Raw genomic sequence first — 16,481 nt, 5'->3', positions numbered from 1 at the left:
TAAAATGAAAATATATACTCTAAAAAGATAATGTTTTTTTTATCTGAAAAAGTACTCCAAGTATCCATATTACTAAGATGGCAAAATTGCTTTCTGAGACTATGCATTTGCTCCTAAACCGCATCTAATGTTCTTGTTATAATTTCAATTCATTTGCATTCTAAATTAGATGTTTATACAGCTGATATAACTTTTCACACGTTATAGGCAAAAATTCTTTAAGATTTTTAAAGTAAAAAATATTTTTCTTTCTTAAAAATACATTAAAAATTAACAAAATCGACTTTAAATTGCAGAGATAAATAGCAAATTTCTTTAACATAAAATGCTATGAAAAAAAAAAAAGAATAAGTAAGCAGCTATCTTACGAAATTTATGACAATGTTTGCTTCCAGATAAAACCTGAACAAATAACGAAGTGGGAAGAACAATATCAGATAAAACCAAATTAAAAATATAGGTTAAGGCATGTAGCATACAGGTATGAAGTACTCTTCAGATCCGCCGCCCTGATTGCAGTTAGAAAACGTGGAGAAGCAATTAAAAAATCAGAATTTTGTCAAAATAGCATTTTATCTATTGACTACAAACAACTGCAAATGTTGCAGAAACATTTAACAAAAGAAAGGGGTATCTACTAGTTGACAATCAGTAATATCCCTGTAGTTTGACTCACAGCTCAAAAACAACACAAAATTTGGTAAAAGAAAACTATAATATCTCAACCTAGATGGCGACTATTGAAATTCAATCATCGGCAGATGTAGAAGAATGATGAGGTAAAGTTGACCACACATCTTCCCAAGTCCTATGGCCTTCAGTTACCTCCTTAACAACAATGGCAGCTTTTTCCACATCAACACGAACTTGATCCTTGCTGTCCCTCTCCCGAATAGTCACTGATGATGTTGAATCTACAGTGATAGCAAATGGGACGCCAAGTTCATCTGTTCTTGCATATCGTTTTCCAATTGATGTACCTACAAAACATTTTTAGAAAATATTAACAAAGATAAATTAGCATTTGGGTTTTAGAGTTCATAAACAAAGAGATAAATTAGTATTTGGTGTAATAGGTGAATCAACTTCAACACCCAAAGCAGCCAAATTGTTGCAAGAGAGAGCCAATGAACCATGAAATCATTCCCTAGATGCATTTTGCATATATATTGACCTAGAAACAAATAAAGTCAGAAGAATTTCTAGCTAATTTCTAATGTCCAATTGAGCTTGCTGAATTGCATCTAAACTCAGTGATTTCACTCGAGTTTACACAGCCTACCAAAAGACGACTCCACCGGAGATTAAATTGGTTTAGGAGTGTGAGAACGTAAACTCGTACGCGATTTTGATAACCATGATCCACATTGTATCCTAATTAACTTCTTCATTTTATATTTATTTATTTATGCAATCATTCAGTGTAAACTGTAAACCTAAAACAACATTTTTACATTATCAACTGGCAGTATATTTTACATATTAAAGAGAACGTCATCCACATACCTGTAGTGTCAATCTTATGTGAAATTCCAGCAGCAGTTAATGACTTGGAAATGAGTTTAGCAACCTCCTCATACTTCTGATTCTGAACCAGTGGGAAAACTGTACACTTAATTGGAGCTACGAGTGGAGGGAAGCGAAATACATTTAACTGCTCATCACCCGCTTTGCTTGGCCTCGTGTAGAACGTGTGCTCGAAGAGGCAATAAATTATCCGTCCAATCCCAAATGATGGTTCAATCACAGACGGTGTAAAAACTCGCTGGTGCTCTTTCTTTATTTCCTTCTGAATGGTCACCATAGTCTTCTTAATAGTCACATTTTTCCCAAGTGTACACACTTGAAACTCCACCTCCCCTTTTGACTCCAGAGCAGCCTTCATATCCAAAGCTTCTTTCTCAGGCATTGCCTGCAGAGTAGATTTGGAGAATCAAGTAATGAAAACAGCTCTTGTAAGGGACTCATGGTTCTATTAAAGACGCACAAAAGACAACAGCATCAATTACCTCAAGTGCTTCAACCACCATCCTCTGGTTTCCCTTGAATGCCAGACCCAACTCTTTTTTCACAGGAGTTATAACCAATTTCTGAAACAATGAAAAGCAACTTGATCAATGATGGCCAAAATACTTTTTTACGGTTGTGCATTATGTTGAAGGGACAAGTCATGTATATTAAACTAAGAAGCTCAGACACGCCTTCTCAATGGTGTCCCTGCCTCCGACACATATCGCATATTGGTGATGTTTGCAAGTTGAAAAACATTTCCAACATAGCATTAATAAGATCAGACATAATGAGTTAAAAACTCAAACTTATCGTGTAAGTTTGTATTATAATTATAAAAATAAGTACCATATCCTATATAATCAGGAAAATTTAGATTATATATGTATTATTAGGAACGTTTTCATTTATTCTTGTATCATATCTTTATATAATGTGAAATTTTTTGAAGTGGTTAATTTGTCTTTAGAAGAATCTCAGTCAGCGTCCTTTTCTTTTAATGATGATCAAGAAGGGGATAAAATGTCTTAAATGAATTACGACTCTCTTTTCATTTTTAGAACATTAGATGGGTAGTTTATATTACCTTTTTATTAGGTAACAATAAGTTAATATTGTTATATTTAACTAACTTCTATTATAGATGATTTTGAATCTATAAATCTCGATTGTAAATTTAAATAATTCATAACGCGCTCCGTGCTTGTGCTATATGCATAAGAGAAACAACAACTTGAGCATTAAATAGTACCTCCACTTCCTTAGGTTCTGAAAATTTTTCTTGAGCCACTAGTGGAACACCACTTTTATCCTGCGATATAAAATTGAGCATTTTGAAAATGAATAAATTCACACATCATAAGACTATAATTATTTTCGCTTCAATATTAAATACATTTTACTCCATCTTTATATAGCCATTCCTCAATGTCAATGTAATTTAATTTTAAGCAAAGTATTCATTTTTAGCCAAATTAAATATTAGCTAGAGTCCAAATACCTAAAACTAAACTTATAGATGGTCAAGTGATGAAGAAACAAGAATCGGGAGAGTTCAATAAAAGGACAACTTGGTTTTTGTATAACATAAAACCTAAATGTGAACATTTAGTTAAATATGATATATAAACACCATGAACCCTGAATTATAGCAACAGATAGTATTTAAAGACAACAAAGAAAACACCGTGAACTACAATACCATTGCATAGAGTTAGAGTGGTTACCGTGTGAGCACGCAAATCATAAGCAGATCTATCAGCAATTCCAACACACTCAATCCATCCATAGGAGCACTCAATCTCCGCATCCCAACAGTCAGCAGCATAGTGGGCCATCTCATTTGCAAGATGTTGCCTAAATCTTAATCGCTCCTTGTCTATACCAAGACGCGTCAAGAAAAGATACACTCTCCCAATGAAATAACCGAGAGTCTCGTTATTGACAATTCCCTGATGAGAACAAGCCATAAAAAAACGGAACAAGAACAGAAGCTCAAAAACCACCATGATAACTTCAAACATGAAACCAAACCAACCTTGGAAACAGCATCACGAAGAGGAATCCTTTTGGCAGACTGTCCAGACATTTGCAGCTCCCTGGGGAACATCAAGAACTCCAAGTCAGCAACCTCAGCGTACTTAGGATGGGACTTGTCTTGAGGGTCAACAAAGTGCTCAATCTCAGCCAACGTGAACTCGCGAACTCTGAGAAGCCCTTGCCGTGGAGATATCTACACACACAAAAATCATATAAATCCTAATTCATTCCACATCCGATAAGAGTAAAGAATTTCACATTGCCATCTGCCGTGCAATTACAAACAGTCTTAATATTATGTTATGCTGAGATAAATTTTTCCATCAGCACTTACAAAAAAATAAAGAATGAAATTAATTTCCCATACACTAGAACTAGTTTCTTGAAAAAGCTTATTTATCTTAACTTTCATATTTTCTCCTCTTGTGGAGTAGGGTGGAAAACCTTATCCAAAAGTGCCTTATTTTTAATTTAGAAAGTATCAAAATTAAACTCTTATATCAACACAAACCAAGTTCAACAAAGTAACAGCAACTTCAAAACACCCTCACCTCATTCCTAAACGCCTGACCAATCTGCGCCGCGGCAAAAGGCAGTTTGTTTCCATTGTAATAATACAAATCCCTGAAATTCACGAAGATGCCCTGCGCAGTCTCAGGTCTCATGAACCCAGGGCTTAACCCAGAGGGGCCAATGGAAGTCTGAAACATCAAATTGAAAGGGTAAGGGTCAGAGAGCGCGTTCTTAGTCTCAGGAGCAACAATCTCATACTCCTTAATCTTAGCGCCAAGCTCCTCCGCAGAGAGATCATCCAACGTGGCAAGCACGTGCTTCAGCTCCGAAACCTTGTCAGAGGACAAGGCGAGATCACGCTGAAGCTTCTCGTTGCAGAAATCCTTGAGCAAGTGATCGGCGCGGTAGCACGTGCCGGTCTTCTCATCCTTTACCATAAGATCGGTGAACTTATCCACGTGTCCAGAGGCTTTGAGAACGACTTCGGGAGTGACGCAGGGGCAATCCACCTCAAGCATGTTCTCTTCCAGAACGAAGTGTTGCCGCCAGAATGATAGGACGTTCGATTTCACGGCGCAGCCGGGAGGACCATAGTCGAAGAGGCCGGCAACGCCGCGGTAGATCTTGAACGACGGGATGTAGAACAGGCGCCGCTCCAGGGTGTTCACCACAGCCTGCCTGAACGCCTCGCGGGTGTCGGAACCTCCGATGAGGGAGCGTTCGATGGACGTTTTTTCCAGCTTGAGCGCATTTAGGGCTTCGATGGCAGCGTCGATTTCCGTCTTGGGGGCGCCCGCGGCCTTGAGAGCGCGGACGGCGTTGCCCTGCGCCTCGACGGCGGCGTGCTTGTCGGCAAGGGATTTGCGGAGGGAGTCATCGGTGGCGGCCATGGCAGAAGATGATAGAGAGAAAGTGAATGTGAAAGTGGATGGAATTGGAAGTTGAGAAGATATTTTAGGTGAAGAAGATATTGCTGTTGCTATCGCTCTCACTCTCACTAAATGCTTAAGCATACCATTTCGCAGCGACCAAAGAGAGTGTTCAGTGGGGGAATACCACAACACAATAGGGTAATAGCTAACTCTTTTTTGGTGTCTAATCAGACTGGGCCGGGTTGGACGTCTTATTTCAATAATGTATTTGGGGATTTTGCTTCCTACACCTCCATTTTAAATCGTTAACTTATTCTGAAAAAAAAAAATTGTTTTGGAAGGTATATATAATCTACATTCTGAAGAAAGCATGGAAATGGAAGAAGAAATTACTATAGTTTGTGACAGCGTCATAAGATTCAGCCTTGTGATGCTTTATGGGTCAAATCATGTTAGTCAATTGTGAAATTAACAAATTCTGAACCTTCTACTTTTCCTGATAGAAATGTATATTCCTTTTTCTTCATCTTCTAAGTCAAATTCTTTGATAGATATTGAAAAATTCAGTTCATATTTAATATCGAGAATCCGGTGATATAAAAATTTATTATAACAGGTAGCATGTTGTTCGTATAAACATCAGTACAGATTTACTTGTTGTTAAAGTACATTAGATATCCTAGTTTTAACTCGTGAGCAAGCTAGGTTATTGATGGAACATAAAATTTTATTTATTTTTTATTGTAACATGGTGCATAATGATGGATGCATTTTATTGAAAGCTATAGCACCAGCTATCTTATTTATTATTTCACATTAATAAAGAGAAAACACTAACGAGACAAAGACGTTCAATAAAAGAGCGACAAAAATATATTAACCAATTCAAATTAATAATATTAATAATAAGTATATTTCTATTTTTTGACACCAGGTACGTGTTTCTTTCTCTTTTTATTTTGTATCCTATCCCCAAAAAATACACAAGGAATATTTTGAAATAAAACAAAAATATCTTTTTTGTCGAATTTGTGTAATTTTACAAAAACTCGGCAGAATTTACAGACATGTCATAAATTAAAATATTAACCTGGGACAGATATTAAGTTCCAAGGTAATTGAATTTGTTTGCTACAAAAGAAAGTTTAGTTAGTTAGCTCGATTGTGCCCTGCAAGAGATTCGGGAGCATATAGAAAGAGGCATTAAATGCAAAAATGAATCTTAAAATTCATATACCCGCAACAATAAAAAATTTATAAATCACTAAACCACCAAGCCACATTCATCTCATCAATAAAACACATATAGAACCACAGAAACATTGTAAATCCCAAGCGCAACTCGCACTTGAAATTATGAAATTCATTAATACAATCCTACTATGGCAAGCCACATTGGATCTATATTAATTTAGGGTAATACATATCCCATCAACTACCACATCACTACTGTCATGGCCTATTCACCTGGTTGCTTGGTTGTCTCCTTGATCTCATCCCCAGCATCGTCCTGAATATTAAAGGCAATTCAAGTGAAAAACTCGAAACATATACAATTTCAAACGGATGAGAAAAGAGGCAACTTAAAACTACGCCCTATATATCTAAACAAGCTATCAACAGCAACAGAAAGATAGTCGGCGCAATATATTTTAACTGTTTGTCATTATTCGAGTTGAGGATAACATTTAACTAGTCCATTGAGAAAAGCTTAAAGACTATCACACTACGACATGACACCAACAGTATCGGAGAGGGTACTTAGTATTTCGATTTCCACAACTAGAATAATGTAAAACCCAAAAAGTTTAGATTAGTTTTCAAGTTTCCTATGCTGGACTCTTACAAATGAAAGGTTTATGTTGGTGTTCGGCTTATTAAACAACCATATGCCATGGCTTGTTCCTTTACAATTTAACTTTCTCCAACAATCGAGAGGAGAAATCAAAATTAAAGGTTTACACAACGGTGTCCAGAAAAAAATCTATTCTCAAGTCTACAGTTAAATGCAAAACAAGAAATATTTAGTACCATACAGTACAAGAGAGAAAGAGATACCGTGATGTCTGATGTCCACAAAGTCAGGTTGTCACGGAGAAGTTGCATGATCAATGTACTATCTTTGTATGACTCTTCACCCAATGTGTCAAGCTCAGAAATTGCCTCATCAAATGCCTGCCATAGTTAAGCATTTTTCCCAGATCACCAAAGGGAAAGCAGAATAGAGGAATGCAATGCATGAAGGAAAAAAATACATCAGAGTATCCATACACGTCATAACACGAAATGGGACATAGTACATTAACATTGTCAAACAAGGAAAAAGTAAATGCTAAGGGGTGAACAGTATTGAAAGCAGTATCACAATGGTAAGTTCAGAGCCATAATAGAATTAAATTCTACAATCTTGGAAAAAAAATACATGGGTGCATTTAATATTATATACTTTATGAATTGCATCTGCTGTGACTTGTGATATGCATTTTTTAACTTCTCTGCTCAAAAACTGACTTTTCAAAGCAACACAGAGTGAGTGGACACAACAGATTCCAGTGAATCAAGATACTGAGGAACTTGAGCACCAGCTGATTAAAAAATCAGACCAATCAACAAAGACTGAGGTCCACACACGACAACTCAAACAATTTTTAATCCATGAACAATTTAGACATACAGCAAAAGCAAGGAATTGAAAAAAAAAAATTAAAAGGCTTTAGATATACCTGCTTGGCAAGATTACAAGCACGATCTGGTGAGTTAAGGATTTCATAATAGAACACAGAAAAGTTGAGAGCAAGTCCAAGCCTAATAGGGTGGGTGGGGGCCAGGTCAGCAAGAGCAATATCCTGCATCAAATGAACACAAATTTTCAGTTCAGCTACGAAGTAGTAACAACTACCATTCCATAAGATAAACAACAATATACATACCTGAGCGGATTTGTAAGCAAGCAAAGTACTCTCTGCAGCATCTTTCCTCTCTGCCCCAGTCTTAAACTCAGCAAGGTACCTGTGGTAATCACCCTTCATTTTAAGGTAAAAGACTTTACTTTCGGGAGATTGAGCAGAAGGGATGAGGTTGGACTCAAGGAGGTTCAAAATCCCATCACAGATCTTGCTGAGTTCGGTCTCAATCTTTCCCCTGTACTCCTTTATAATAGCCACGTGGTCCTCATTGCCTCTGCTCTCCTCCTTCTGCTCAATGGAGGATATAATCCTCCACGAAGCCCTCCTCGCCCCGATCACGTTCTTGTACGCCACAGAGAGAAGATTCCTCTCCTCCACAGTCAACTCCTCGACCTCCACAGTCTTCGCTACCTTCTCCATGAACTCAACCATCTCCTCATACCGCTCGGCCTGCTCGGCCAACTTCGCCATGTAAACGTTCTCTTCCCTAGAAGAATCTGCCATTTCTCAGATATGCGAACCTCACCACGTAATCCTGCAATGCAAATTTCACTACCTAGAATCACATCTTAGTTAATCAGAATTTATTCTAGATCTAAAACTAATTTAAATTTTAACAAGTTTGAGTAGGTGTCCCACTGAATAAACAAAATTACTCGCAATTTTATAATTAATAATTTATTTTAGAATAAACATACGAACGATCAGTTTCACTATAACTCGACACACAGAAAGATCGGTTTATCGAATTAAACTTTTTTTCCCCGTACGAAGATGAAATTGGACTACATTCAAATAAACGAAATGATATGCAAAAATAAATCTAGAAAACATAAATATAAAGAAAATTAGGAGTGAGTGGTGAGACTGAAAACCTAGAAATAGAAGATGCAGATCTGGATGAATGAAACCTAGGAGAAACAAAATACAGAAAAAATATAGGCGGAATGGAAACCCTAAAAAGAGATGAAAGTGCGGTGATGAGGTAAGAGAGAGAGAGAGGGGGGAGAGAACGAACCTGAGAGAGAGAGGATGAAAATGAATAAAGGGGGAAAAGTTACAAGGATGTAGGCGTTGATATAGGAGAGTAGAGGTCCAATGAGAATCTGACACGTGGCGGATGGCGGAGATTCCGTGAGAAATGCGACGCGTTGACCGTTGTTGCGGAATGTGAATTAGTAGAGTTGCAGTCGATGCGTAGGGTTGTCTTTGTGGTTTTCTTTACAATAACACTATAATTTTGTTTCTAAACAAAATTAAAAGTTTTAATAATAAATAAGTGAATAATGGTATATTTGAATTTTTGTAATTTAATTATATAGTTTTTACTGATATTTTAATACCAATATTATTAAGTTTAAGATTTTGATTAAAATTCCAAAATATGGAATATTCTTAGTTAGATGGAAGTGGGCCCATCCTCGCCTCGCATTTCACGGTAACATACATCGTGCTTTTGTTTCTTTTGTTTTTAATGCCAACTTTTCTTCTGTCTTGCGTGCGTTTTCACTGGACCCAACAAACCACGAGTTACTAGTCATAAAACTGATGCATGTTGCCATTATTAGACTTGATAATAATAATAATTATTATTAATTGAATATTTCTAGCTTAGATTTTAATTTAATTAGGTGATAGTGGTTTCTCATTTTATCTCACCATCTCATTTATATTAATTATAATATTATTTTCTAATAGTTAAAAATAAGTAAGTAAATAATGTCCGGTACTTAATTAATAAAAAATAAATTAATAACAATAACTTAATTAAAAGTGTAACAATTATGAAAAATTTTAACAACTCACTTAAAAATAGGAGTCAATGTCAAACTTAAAAATTCATTCAGTGTTTTTTTTTTTATTATTATTATTTTTGAATTTGGTTTCCTTGTAAAACTGATAATGAATCAAATTGTAGAGTAAAATAACGACAGTGATTATCCAGTTTTTGCTGTGATGCAATTTGGACAAGAGAGAGAATCTGTTCGTCGCTGAATTCGTTTTCCAGTTTTTTCTTCAGTAAATATTATAAGCGAATCAATGAGAAGAGAGAGAATTTTGCAGCAGTTGACACTCTTAACATCTCTCTACTTTTTTTTTTCTTCTTTTAACTTTTAATGAACGAATAGGTGGTCGGTGGGTTAACCTATATTACTGTAGTGTTTAGATAGGTTAAGAAAGAGAAGGTTGACATGATAGAAATTTATAAAATAAATTAGAATTAAATATATTTATTAAAATAAATAAGTCGAAATAAGTAAGAAATAAGAAATTGTGCTTTAGAATCATTTTAAAATTAGTTCTCGTTGCTTTTTAAAATTGTTTTTTTTTTTCATTTCGTAACAATTTTTCTATTTACGACTAATTATATTTCTATACATCAAAGACTTTGATATTAAGATCTCTATCAAGTGAGGATTTAATATTTAATTTTGAATGGTTTTAAGATAGTTTTTTTTATTATTAATTTGATTGTCTTGTCTTGGCTTTTAAGTATTAATTATCTATCTTAATCTTTAGTTAAGGATAGTTCTTTTTTATTTTTAGTTTGTTTCTACAATGTCAATTATCGGCCTATATCGACTATCGATTTATGGCGACTCGTCTTGATTAACATCAGACGACTCATCTTGATTTTCAACCCTATATGTGTATTAACTTATTTCGATATTTATTCTGAATAGATCGTCTCGTTTCGACGTTTGACTTAAGTCAACTTCTTTCAATTTTTGATCTTGTATTTTCATTTTAACCTTCAATCTAACCAACTCAATTTCACTTTCGTTTTGACCTAACTTAGATCAAATTTTTCATGGGTCAACTTGACTTGATCTTTAATTTTGGCCCACTTGGCAGGAACTCCAATTTGGATAGATTCAACTTAACCTTCATGGAGTAATTGAGCTAGCTCTTTCATTTAAATCGAAAGTATTATATTATAAAAGTTAATTGAAGTATTGTTATAAACTCACTTTGACTCTAACTTTAACCCACTTAAGATATTTTGAAGATAATTTTTGTTCACGCTTAGTGATCTAAAAAAGACTTATTTAAAAGTGAGTTTAGACTAATTCATTAACTATAAATCAAATTAACATTTCTATGAGGTGGAATAATATGTCGATGTGAGCATACATCCTAAAAAAAATTGTCTAACAACTTGTAAAGGAGTTTACAACTGCGGGTGCTCATAGAACTTTACTTCATTTTCACCACCAATTAAAATATCATTAATTTGTTCTAGGATTATTTAAGGCTTTTCAGAAATACAGGGAAATGCTTTCCGGTTATTTTAGTTTCTACTATGTTAATTGTCGAATTGTCATGTCTATTAACTGAGTGGTTGAGCCTTCAATGGTCTAAGGCTCCTTAGATTTACTTTTGATAGGAGATATAGATGAAACTGACTGGTGAAGGGATAAAAGTAAAAGTACTTCAAAAACACCACAACAGAAAGATAATATATGAAATAAATACGTGTGCATAGTATATTTATACTTGTAGGACTTAGGTGCGGTGGGGGTTAGTTAAAGTGAAGTCATTTGGATATTTGTCAAAGGTAAATCCTCTCTACAACTTAATATATTTTAAAGCCTCTAGCATAACTAGGTGTAAATTCTTAGGCTTCATAAAGAAATAGCGTGCAGTGGAGTTGTTCACCTCAGAAGTTCATTCGGCCTTAATTTTATGGAGAATGATATTTTGACAACACTTTTTAATAACTTTTTTGACGACGGGACACGTGTCATCATTTTATTGGTCTATTTGAATTTATGTTTAAAAAATATTTAAAACGGACCAATCACAAACTGTCACATATACATTGTCAAAAAGTTGTTAAAAAAGTATTGTTAAAAGAAGTTTTTCCTAATTTTATAACTTTATACTACTTTTATAGAATATTTTTTATAAATATTTACGAATATCCGTGTATATTAAAAAAAAATATACGAGTACTCGAATAACGAATATTTACACAAATATGGAAATGGTTACAGAAGTAAATATTCATCGAGCGGAAAGAGTACTGATTTATCTTTCCATTTGAGATTTTCTTAATGCTTTAGGGCTACTGTTCCACAGGAAAGGGGAGACACAATTTCATTACAAAAATATCATATGTAATTAGAATACGTTGAATGGGTTTATCAGAAAGCCCTCGGCATTTGGTTATTGCTCACTGCTAAGTCCTATGCTATTCCATGAGCCCCTTCACAGTTATGCTGAAGTTTTCTAATTTCAACTGATCATGAAACTCGGATAGAGAACATGATTTGAGTTTCGTAGCTCTATACCTCTCATCTATTTCTTGTACAGTTACAATTATCTTTGTTGATCTAATTTAACCAAACCAGATGCAATTTTAACTCTTAAGCGAGGAGAAAAAGTGAGAGCATGAATATATCTACTCTTGATTCTCTTATTTTTTACACGTATATATTTTCATTTTGGAAGAGCGAAATACCCAATGAAGCTACTTTATCTTCTAGATAATTTAGGCATATTACAAAGTTTACATTTTCTCCAAAAGGTAGAAGGTGATAGAGTAAGGCCAAGCCGCAGTTTAAGTAAATCCAAAAAACTCAACCAAATATGCTTAAAACATATCAGTCTTCAGCTAGCAGTGCCTAGCACGATACTCTAAAAATCATTCATGGGCAACACGAATGACTTGCTTACCCACATTCTTGCCATGAAAAAGTCCAACGAAAGCAGATGGAGCACTTTCCAAGCCTTCATTCATGTCTTCAATGTACACAATCTTTCCCTGCTTGTAATAATTTGAGACATCTTCCAAAAAGCGCGGGTATAGATGCAAGTAATCACTTTGCAAAAAACCCTGCATTCTGATGCGCCTTGAGATGAGATTGAATAAATTGTATATTCCTTTGGGCTTGGAAAGGCTTTGCTGAGATACCATCCCACAAACTGCAATTCTACCATGAATCCTCATGTTAAGGAGAGCAGCATCAAGCATGTCCCCACCCACATTGTCAAAGTAGATGTCAATGCCTTGTGGAAAATACCTGTCATGCAAGCCAGGATAAATGATGTCTACAATTTGTAATGTCAGTGACATGAAGAATAACTAACCCGTGAGAAGTAGAAATAATTGGAAACTTATTTCTCAAGAAAACTTCTAAAAAACCATTTTGTTTCCGTAGACAATAGCCATTCAATTTTATTTTCCCGAGACTGTTACCAACCTCTGTAGAGCCGCATTCAGGTCTAATTCTTCTTTGTAGTTAAAAGCTTCATCGAATCCAAGCTTATTCTTTAGAAGGTCAACCTAATACAACAAATTCAATAAGAAAATGAACAAAATACTAGGTTCAATTGTCTGTGTGCATCGATGTGTCTAAAAGTCAATACTTCATCTATTGTGTTCATGAAGGAACAACTAATTCAAGCATTCCGTTTTACTTTTGGCAATCATTAGTGAAACTGACCTTTTCCTTTGATCCAGCACTTCCAACGACATAGCAACCGTGCAACTTAGCAAGTTGGCCTACAAGCTGACCTACCGCACCAGATGCTGCAGATACAAAAACATATTCTCCTTTGGTTGGGCTGCAAACCTCAAAAAATCCTGCATATGCAGTAAAACCTGGCATTCCTATAAAATTAAAAGAAAAAATGAATGGTTAATTTTTATCAAACCAGAGCACCAGTAGAAGAATGGAAAGTGATTTCACTTCCATACGTAAGTCAGAGAAAGATAAACACCGAGCCTGAATGTTTAAAGGATATACATGTTCATAACAACTGTGCCAAAAAAAGGCATAATTGGATAAAAATATGGAACTCTCTAAAATGAGAGGATTCCTTCCAACCCCAATATCTGAAAATAATGACTAAACTCAAAATGGTGCAATCCTACTTTATCTATTAGTGACTATAATGTTCAACAAAAGAGTGAATCTATAGGTACAAAGGAACTATCAACACTTTCAGCAACCTAAAAGCCAAATCTAGTGGCACTCGGTTATGAATGAGGGTGATGTTGGGCCTAAAATCCGGAAAAAAGGAAGTTACACACAGCAGCGTATTCTATTCTGTTATAATACATAGAGGAGCTACACACAGACAATGGAAGAAGCTAGTTATGATATAGACAAAGTGGAGTGAGGAGAAGGGAGATCAATCTGGTTAGTTTTGGTTGTAGGTTGGGAAAAGATGATTTTTCAAGTTCGTCCGTAGAGAGGTTTACCTGTTTCTCAGTCTAATTCTTTCACTGTCTCTGCACTTTTTCTCATTAGTAATACTACCATTTTTCTTTGGACTATCATCCTTAAAACTATTGAACACAGCACAAAACTAAATATTTTAAACAATAACAAATTAAATTTGAAGACAAACAAAACTAGCATCGGTTCAGTTTATTAAAAGAATCCCATAACAGTGGTGGATGTTTCTCTCGGTATAGCTGTGAAACAGGTTTCAGAACATTGTTCATAAACAAATAGATAAAGAAAACAATAGAAAGAGTAAAATTATAAAAGAAGGAAATGAAGAAAGAGCTTGTGGGAATTAAAACTCACACGTCAATGTGGAACTCAAATTAACGGTTAGATTCCTAACAATCTAACTCTGAAGTACGAGTTCCTTCCACATTTAATATATTACCCTTTGAGCATAAACATTTCTAAGCACAAGTACCAAATTTTCGATACAAGACCCAGTCTATATTGTACACATCCAAACAAGCCACCAAGACAAACAAATCGTCAGCATACCAAGGAGATTTGAAACCAACTAGTAACCAGAGAACTCATATAAGAGATTATGACATCATCTCTAAATAAAAAACCTAAAGATAATGAGTTTGTGAGTTTTATTTCCTTGTATATTGTTTATTTTTCTCATTCCTACTCAAAATGAGACTCAAACTCACACCTGGAATCCTAACAATTTTCCCTTCAAGTTTACATTTCTTCCAAATTGGTACACTTACCCTCAAACAACAATGGTGACCTACATGTAACACCGTTTGACTACAGCGGGACACAAGAATCCTCAAATCTAGGATTTTTCATGCAATTGTTAAAGGGAAAATAGTTGCAGATAGCATCAATTATTCCCTGTCAAAATAAGATTGGCCAAGTCAGAATCGAAAACTCAAATTCCTAGTAGGACAATTGCTGAGAAGGAAATTGTTGCGAATTGCATCAATTGTCCTACCAGGATAGGTGACTGAGCCAAATAACAATCGAAAAGTTTGATTCCTAGTGAGACAATTATCAAAGGAAAAATTGTTCTATAGTGCATCAATTGTCTCACACTTAGCTCAGATGAGCCAAGTCACAATCAATATAGTGAAGTTTGTACTGTTATGCTCTTATACTAATAACCAACAATGAACTCATAAATCATATCCGGAACCACAAGCACATATTATAAGGTATAAATCCAAATAGCAAACAAAATAACGAAAGAAGCATGTGCCAGTAAGTCAATAGTAAAGATTGAGGGGAGCCACATACCAAGAAGACCGACATGGAAGGAGAGAGGAATGCGATCATCAGGCTGAATTTTTCTGAGCTGCTCTGTTCTCTGGATGACGCTATACTCTTCCCAGCCAGTAAACCCAGTAATCAAATCACCAGGCTTGTAATTTGGATGATCAGAGTGTATAACTTCAGACACACCAAATCCTTCAAGTGCCTTCGTCAAAACACACAGGAATCAGTTACTCACTGTATCACATGGCATCATAGTATAACAGAATTAAAGCAGTTAGTAGTTTGTAACCTGGCCAGGGACAAAAGGAGGGATATAAGATCCGTGGAAATCACGCATGCGGCCTCGCATGTATGGATCGCAAGAGAGATAAAGGTTCTTCACGAGAAGTGCTGCCGAGCCTTGTGGCGGCGGGTTGAGCTCAATGTTTGAAAGCTTGAGTTCCATATCGGTTTCTTTGGGAACATCATCTATGTAGCCTTTGAATGTAACCTTCTTGTTTTGCACTACTTCTTCTGACATGATCGGACAAGATCTAATCCAACTGAAATGCGCTTTGCAAGAGGAGAAGAGAGCTACTAGAACTGAAAGTTCTGTCAAAGTTTAACAATGGAAAATGTTCGTTTGAATTATGACACGTGCACCTAATTAGCTCATCCTCCGAGTAGCTAGATTTGCGACGCGTGTTCCGATGCCGCTGTCTTCTTCATTCTACCTACCACCCTTCACGCCTGTCACTTGTTGACCTTTCTAATCGCCATTCTAATGGAATCATGTAAGAGCAGCAAAACTATAGTGTTTGTTTGGATTGGAACACCAGTACAATGTAAATATGTAAAAATATATTTTTTCTAATACATTATTGTTGATTATTAATAATTAGAATCGCATAGATTTTTAATTTTCGGTAAATTTGGTTAAAAATATATATTTTTGTTATAAATATGTATTTCTACCATTTTTTTATTTAACAACATTGATATTTTTTTTACAAATAGTAATAAAGTATGTTGTCGATAAACATTTTTAATTTGTATTTAAAAGACATCTTATAATACTGACTCATTATTCATCTCCTATTATTTATTTACAAATTGATGGGATTCTCAATTTTGGCAAAATTTTATTTTATACATAAAACTTAAATACAAATCTTCACTTCAAAAAAAAAAAGGACATA

At 35.1% G+C, this 16,481-nt stretch overlaps 3 protein-coding genes across 5 annotated transcripts; all 3 read right to left on the bottom strand.

The window, feature by feature from the left end:
* Nucleotides 1-438: 438 nt before the first annotated feature.
* LOC106759393 (glycine--tRNA ligase, mitochondrial 1) lies at nucleotides 439-5,130 on the bottom strand. Its single transcript, XM_014642549.2, has 7 exons — nucleotides 4,101-5,130; nucleotides 3,548-3,742; nucleotides 3,237-3,461; nucleotides 2,762-2,821; nucleotides 2,010-2,090; nucleotides 1,507-1,912; nucleotides 439-980 (listed from the first exon to the last, which is right to left on the bottom strand). Exons 1-7 carry the CDS (start codon nucleotides 5,073-5,075, stop codon nucleotides 748-750), a joined length of 2,175 nt encoding a protein of 724 aa, XP_014498035.1. The 5' UTR covers nucleotides 5,076-5,130; the 3' UTR covers nucleotides 439-747.
* A 1,038-nt stretch (nucleotides 5,131-6,168) lies between these two features.
* Nucleotides 6,169-8,981, bottom strand: LOC106759296 (14-3-3-like protein A). 3 transcript variants are annotated; one of them, XM_014642400.2, is made up of 5 exons: nucleotides 8,859-8,981; nucleotides 7,865-8,375; nucleotides 7,658-7,780; nucleotides 6,993-7,109; nucleotides 6,169-6,444 (listed from the first exon to the last, which is right to left on the bottom strand). In XM_014642400.2, the coding sequence occupies exons 2-5, from the start codon at nucleotides 8,342-8,344 to the stop codon at nucleotides 6,394-6,396; spliced, it is 771 nt and encodes a 256-aa protein (XP_014497886.1). In that variant the 5' UTR covers nucleotides 8,345-8,375; nucleotides 8,859-8,981; the 3' UTR covers nucleotides 6,169-6,393. The 3 variants fall into 3 exon arrangements, with proteins under 3 accessions (XP_014497886.1, XP_014497885.1, XP_014497887.1); XM_014642399.2 differs by having other exon boundaries at nucleotides 7,865-8,396; nucleotides 8,859-8,976; XM_014642401.2 differs by lacking the exon at nucleotides 8,859-8,981 and adding an exon at nucleotides 8,716-8,849.
* Nucleotides 8,982-12,302: 3,321 nt separating this feature from the next.
* On the bottom strand, nucleotides 12,303-16,078 carry LOC106758098 (2-alkenal reductase (NADP(+)-dependent)). Its single transcript, XM_014641014.2, has 5 exons — nucleotides 15,593-16,078; nucleotides 15,325-15,505; nucleotides 13,291-13,457; nucleotides 13,048-13,130; nucleotides 12,303-12,867 (listed from the first exon to the last, which is right to left on the bottom strand). Exons 1-5 carry the CDS (start codon nucleotides 15,821-15,823, stop codon nucleotides 12,489-12,491), a joined length of 1,041 nt encoding a protein of 346 aa, XP_014496500.1. The 5' UTR covers nucleotides 15,824-16,078; the 3' UTR covers nucleotides 12,303-12,488.
* Between the last annotated feature and the right edge of the window lie 403 nt (nucleotides 16,079-16,481).

Source organism: Vigna radiata, chromosome 4, assembly GCF_000741045.1.
Source record: "Vigna radiata var. radiata cultivar VC1973A chromosome 4, Vradiata_ver6, whole genome shotgun sequence".
Taxonomy (NCBI): domain Eukaryota; kingdom Viridiplantae; phylum Streptophyta; class Magnoliopsida; order Fabales; family Fabaceae; genus Vigna; species Vigna radiata.
The sequence above is the reverse complement of the archived record's forward strand: the minus strand, read 5'-3'. Positions and strand labels throughout refer to the sequence as shown.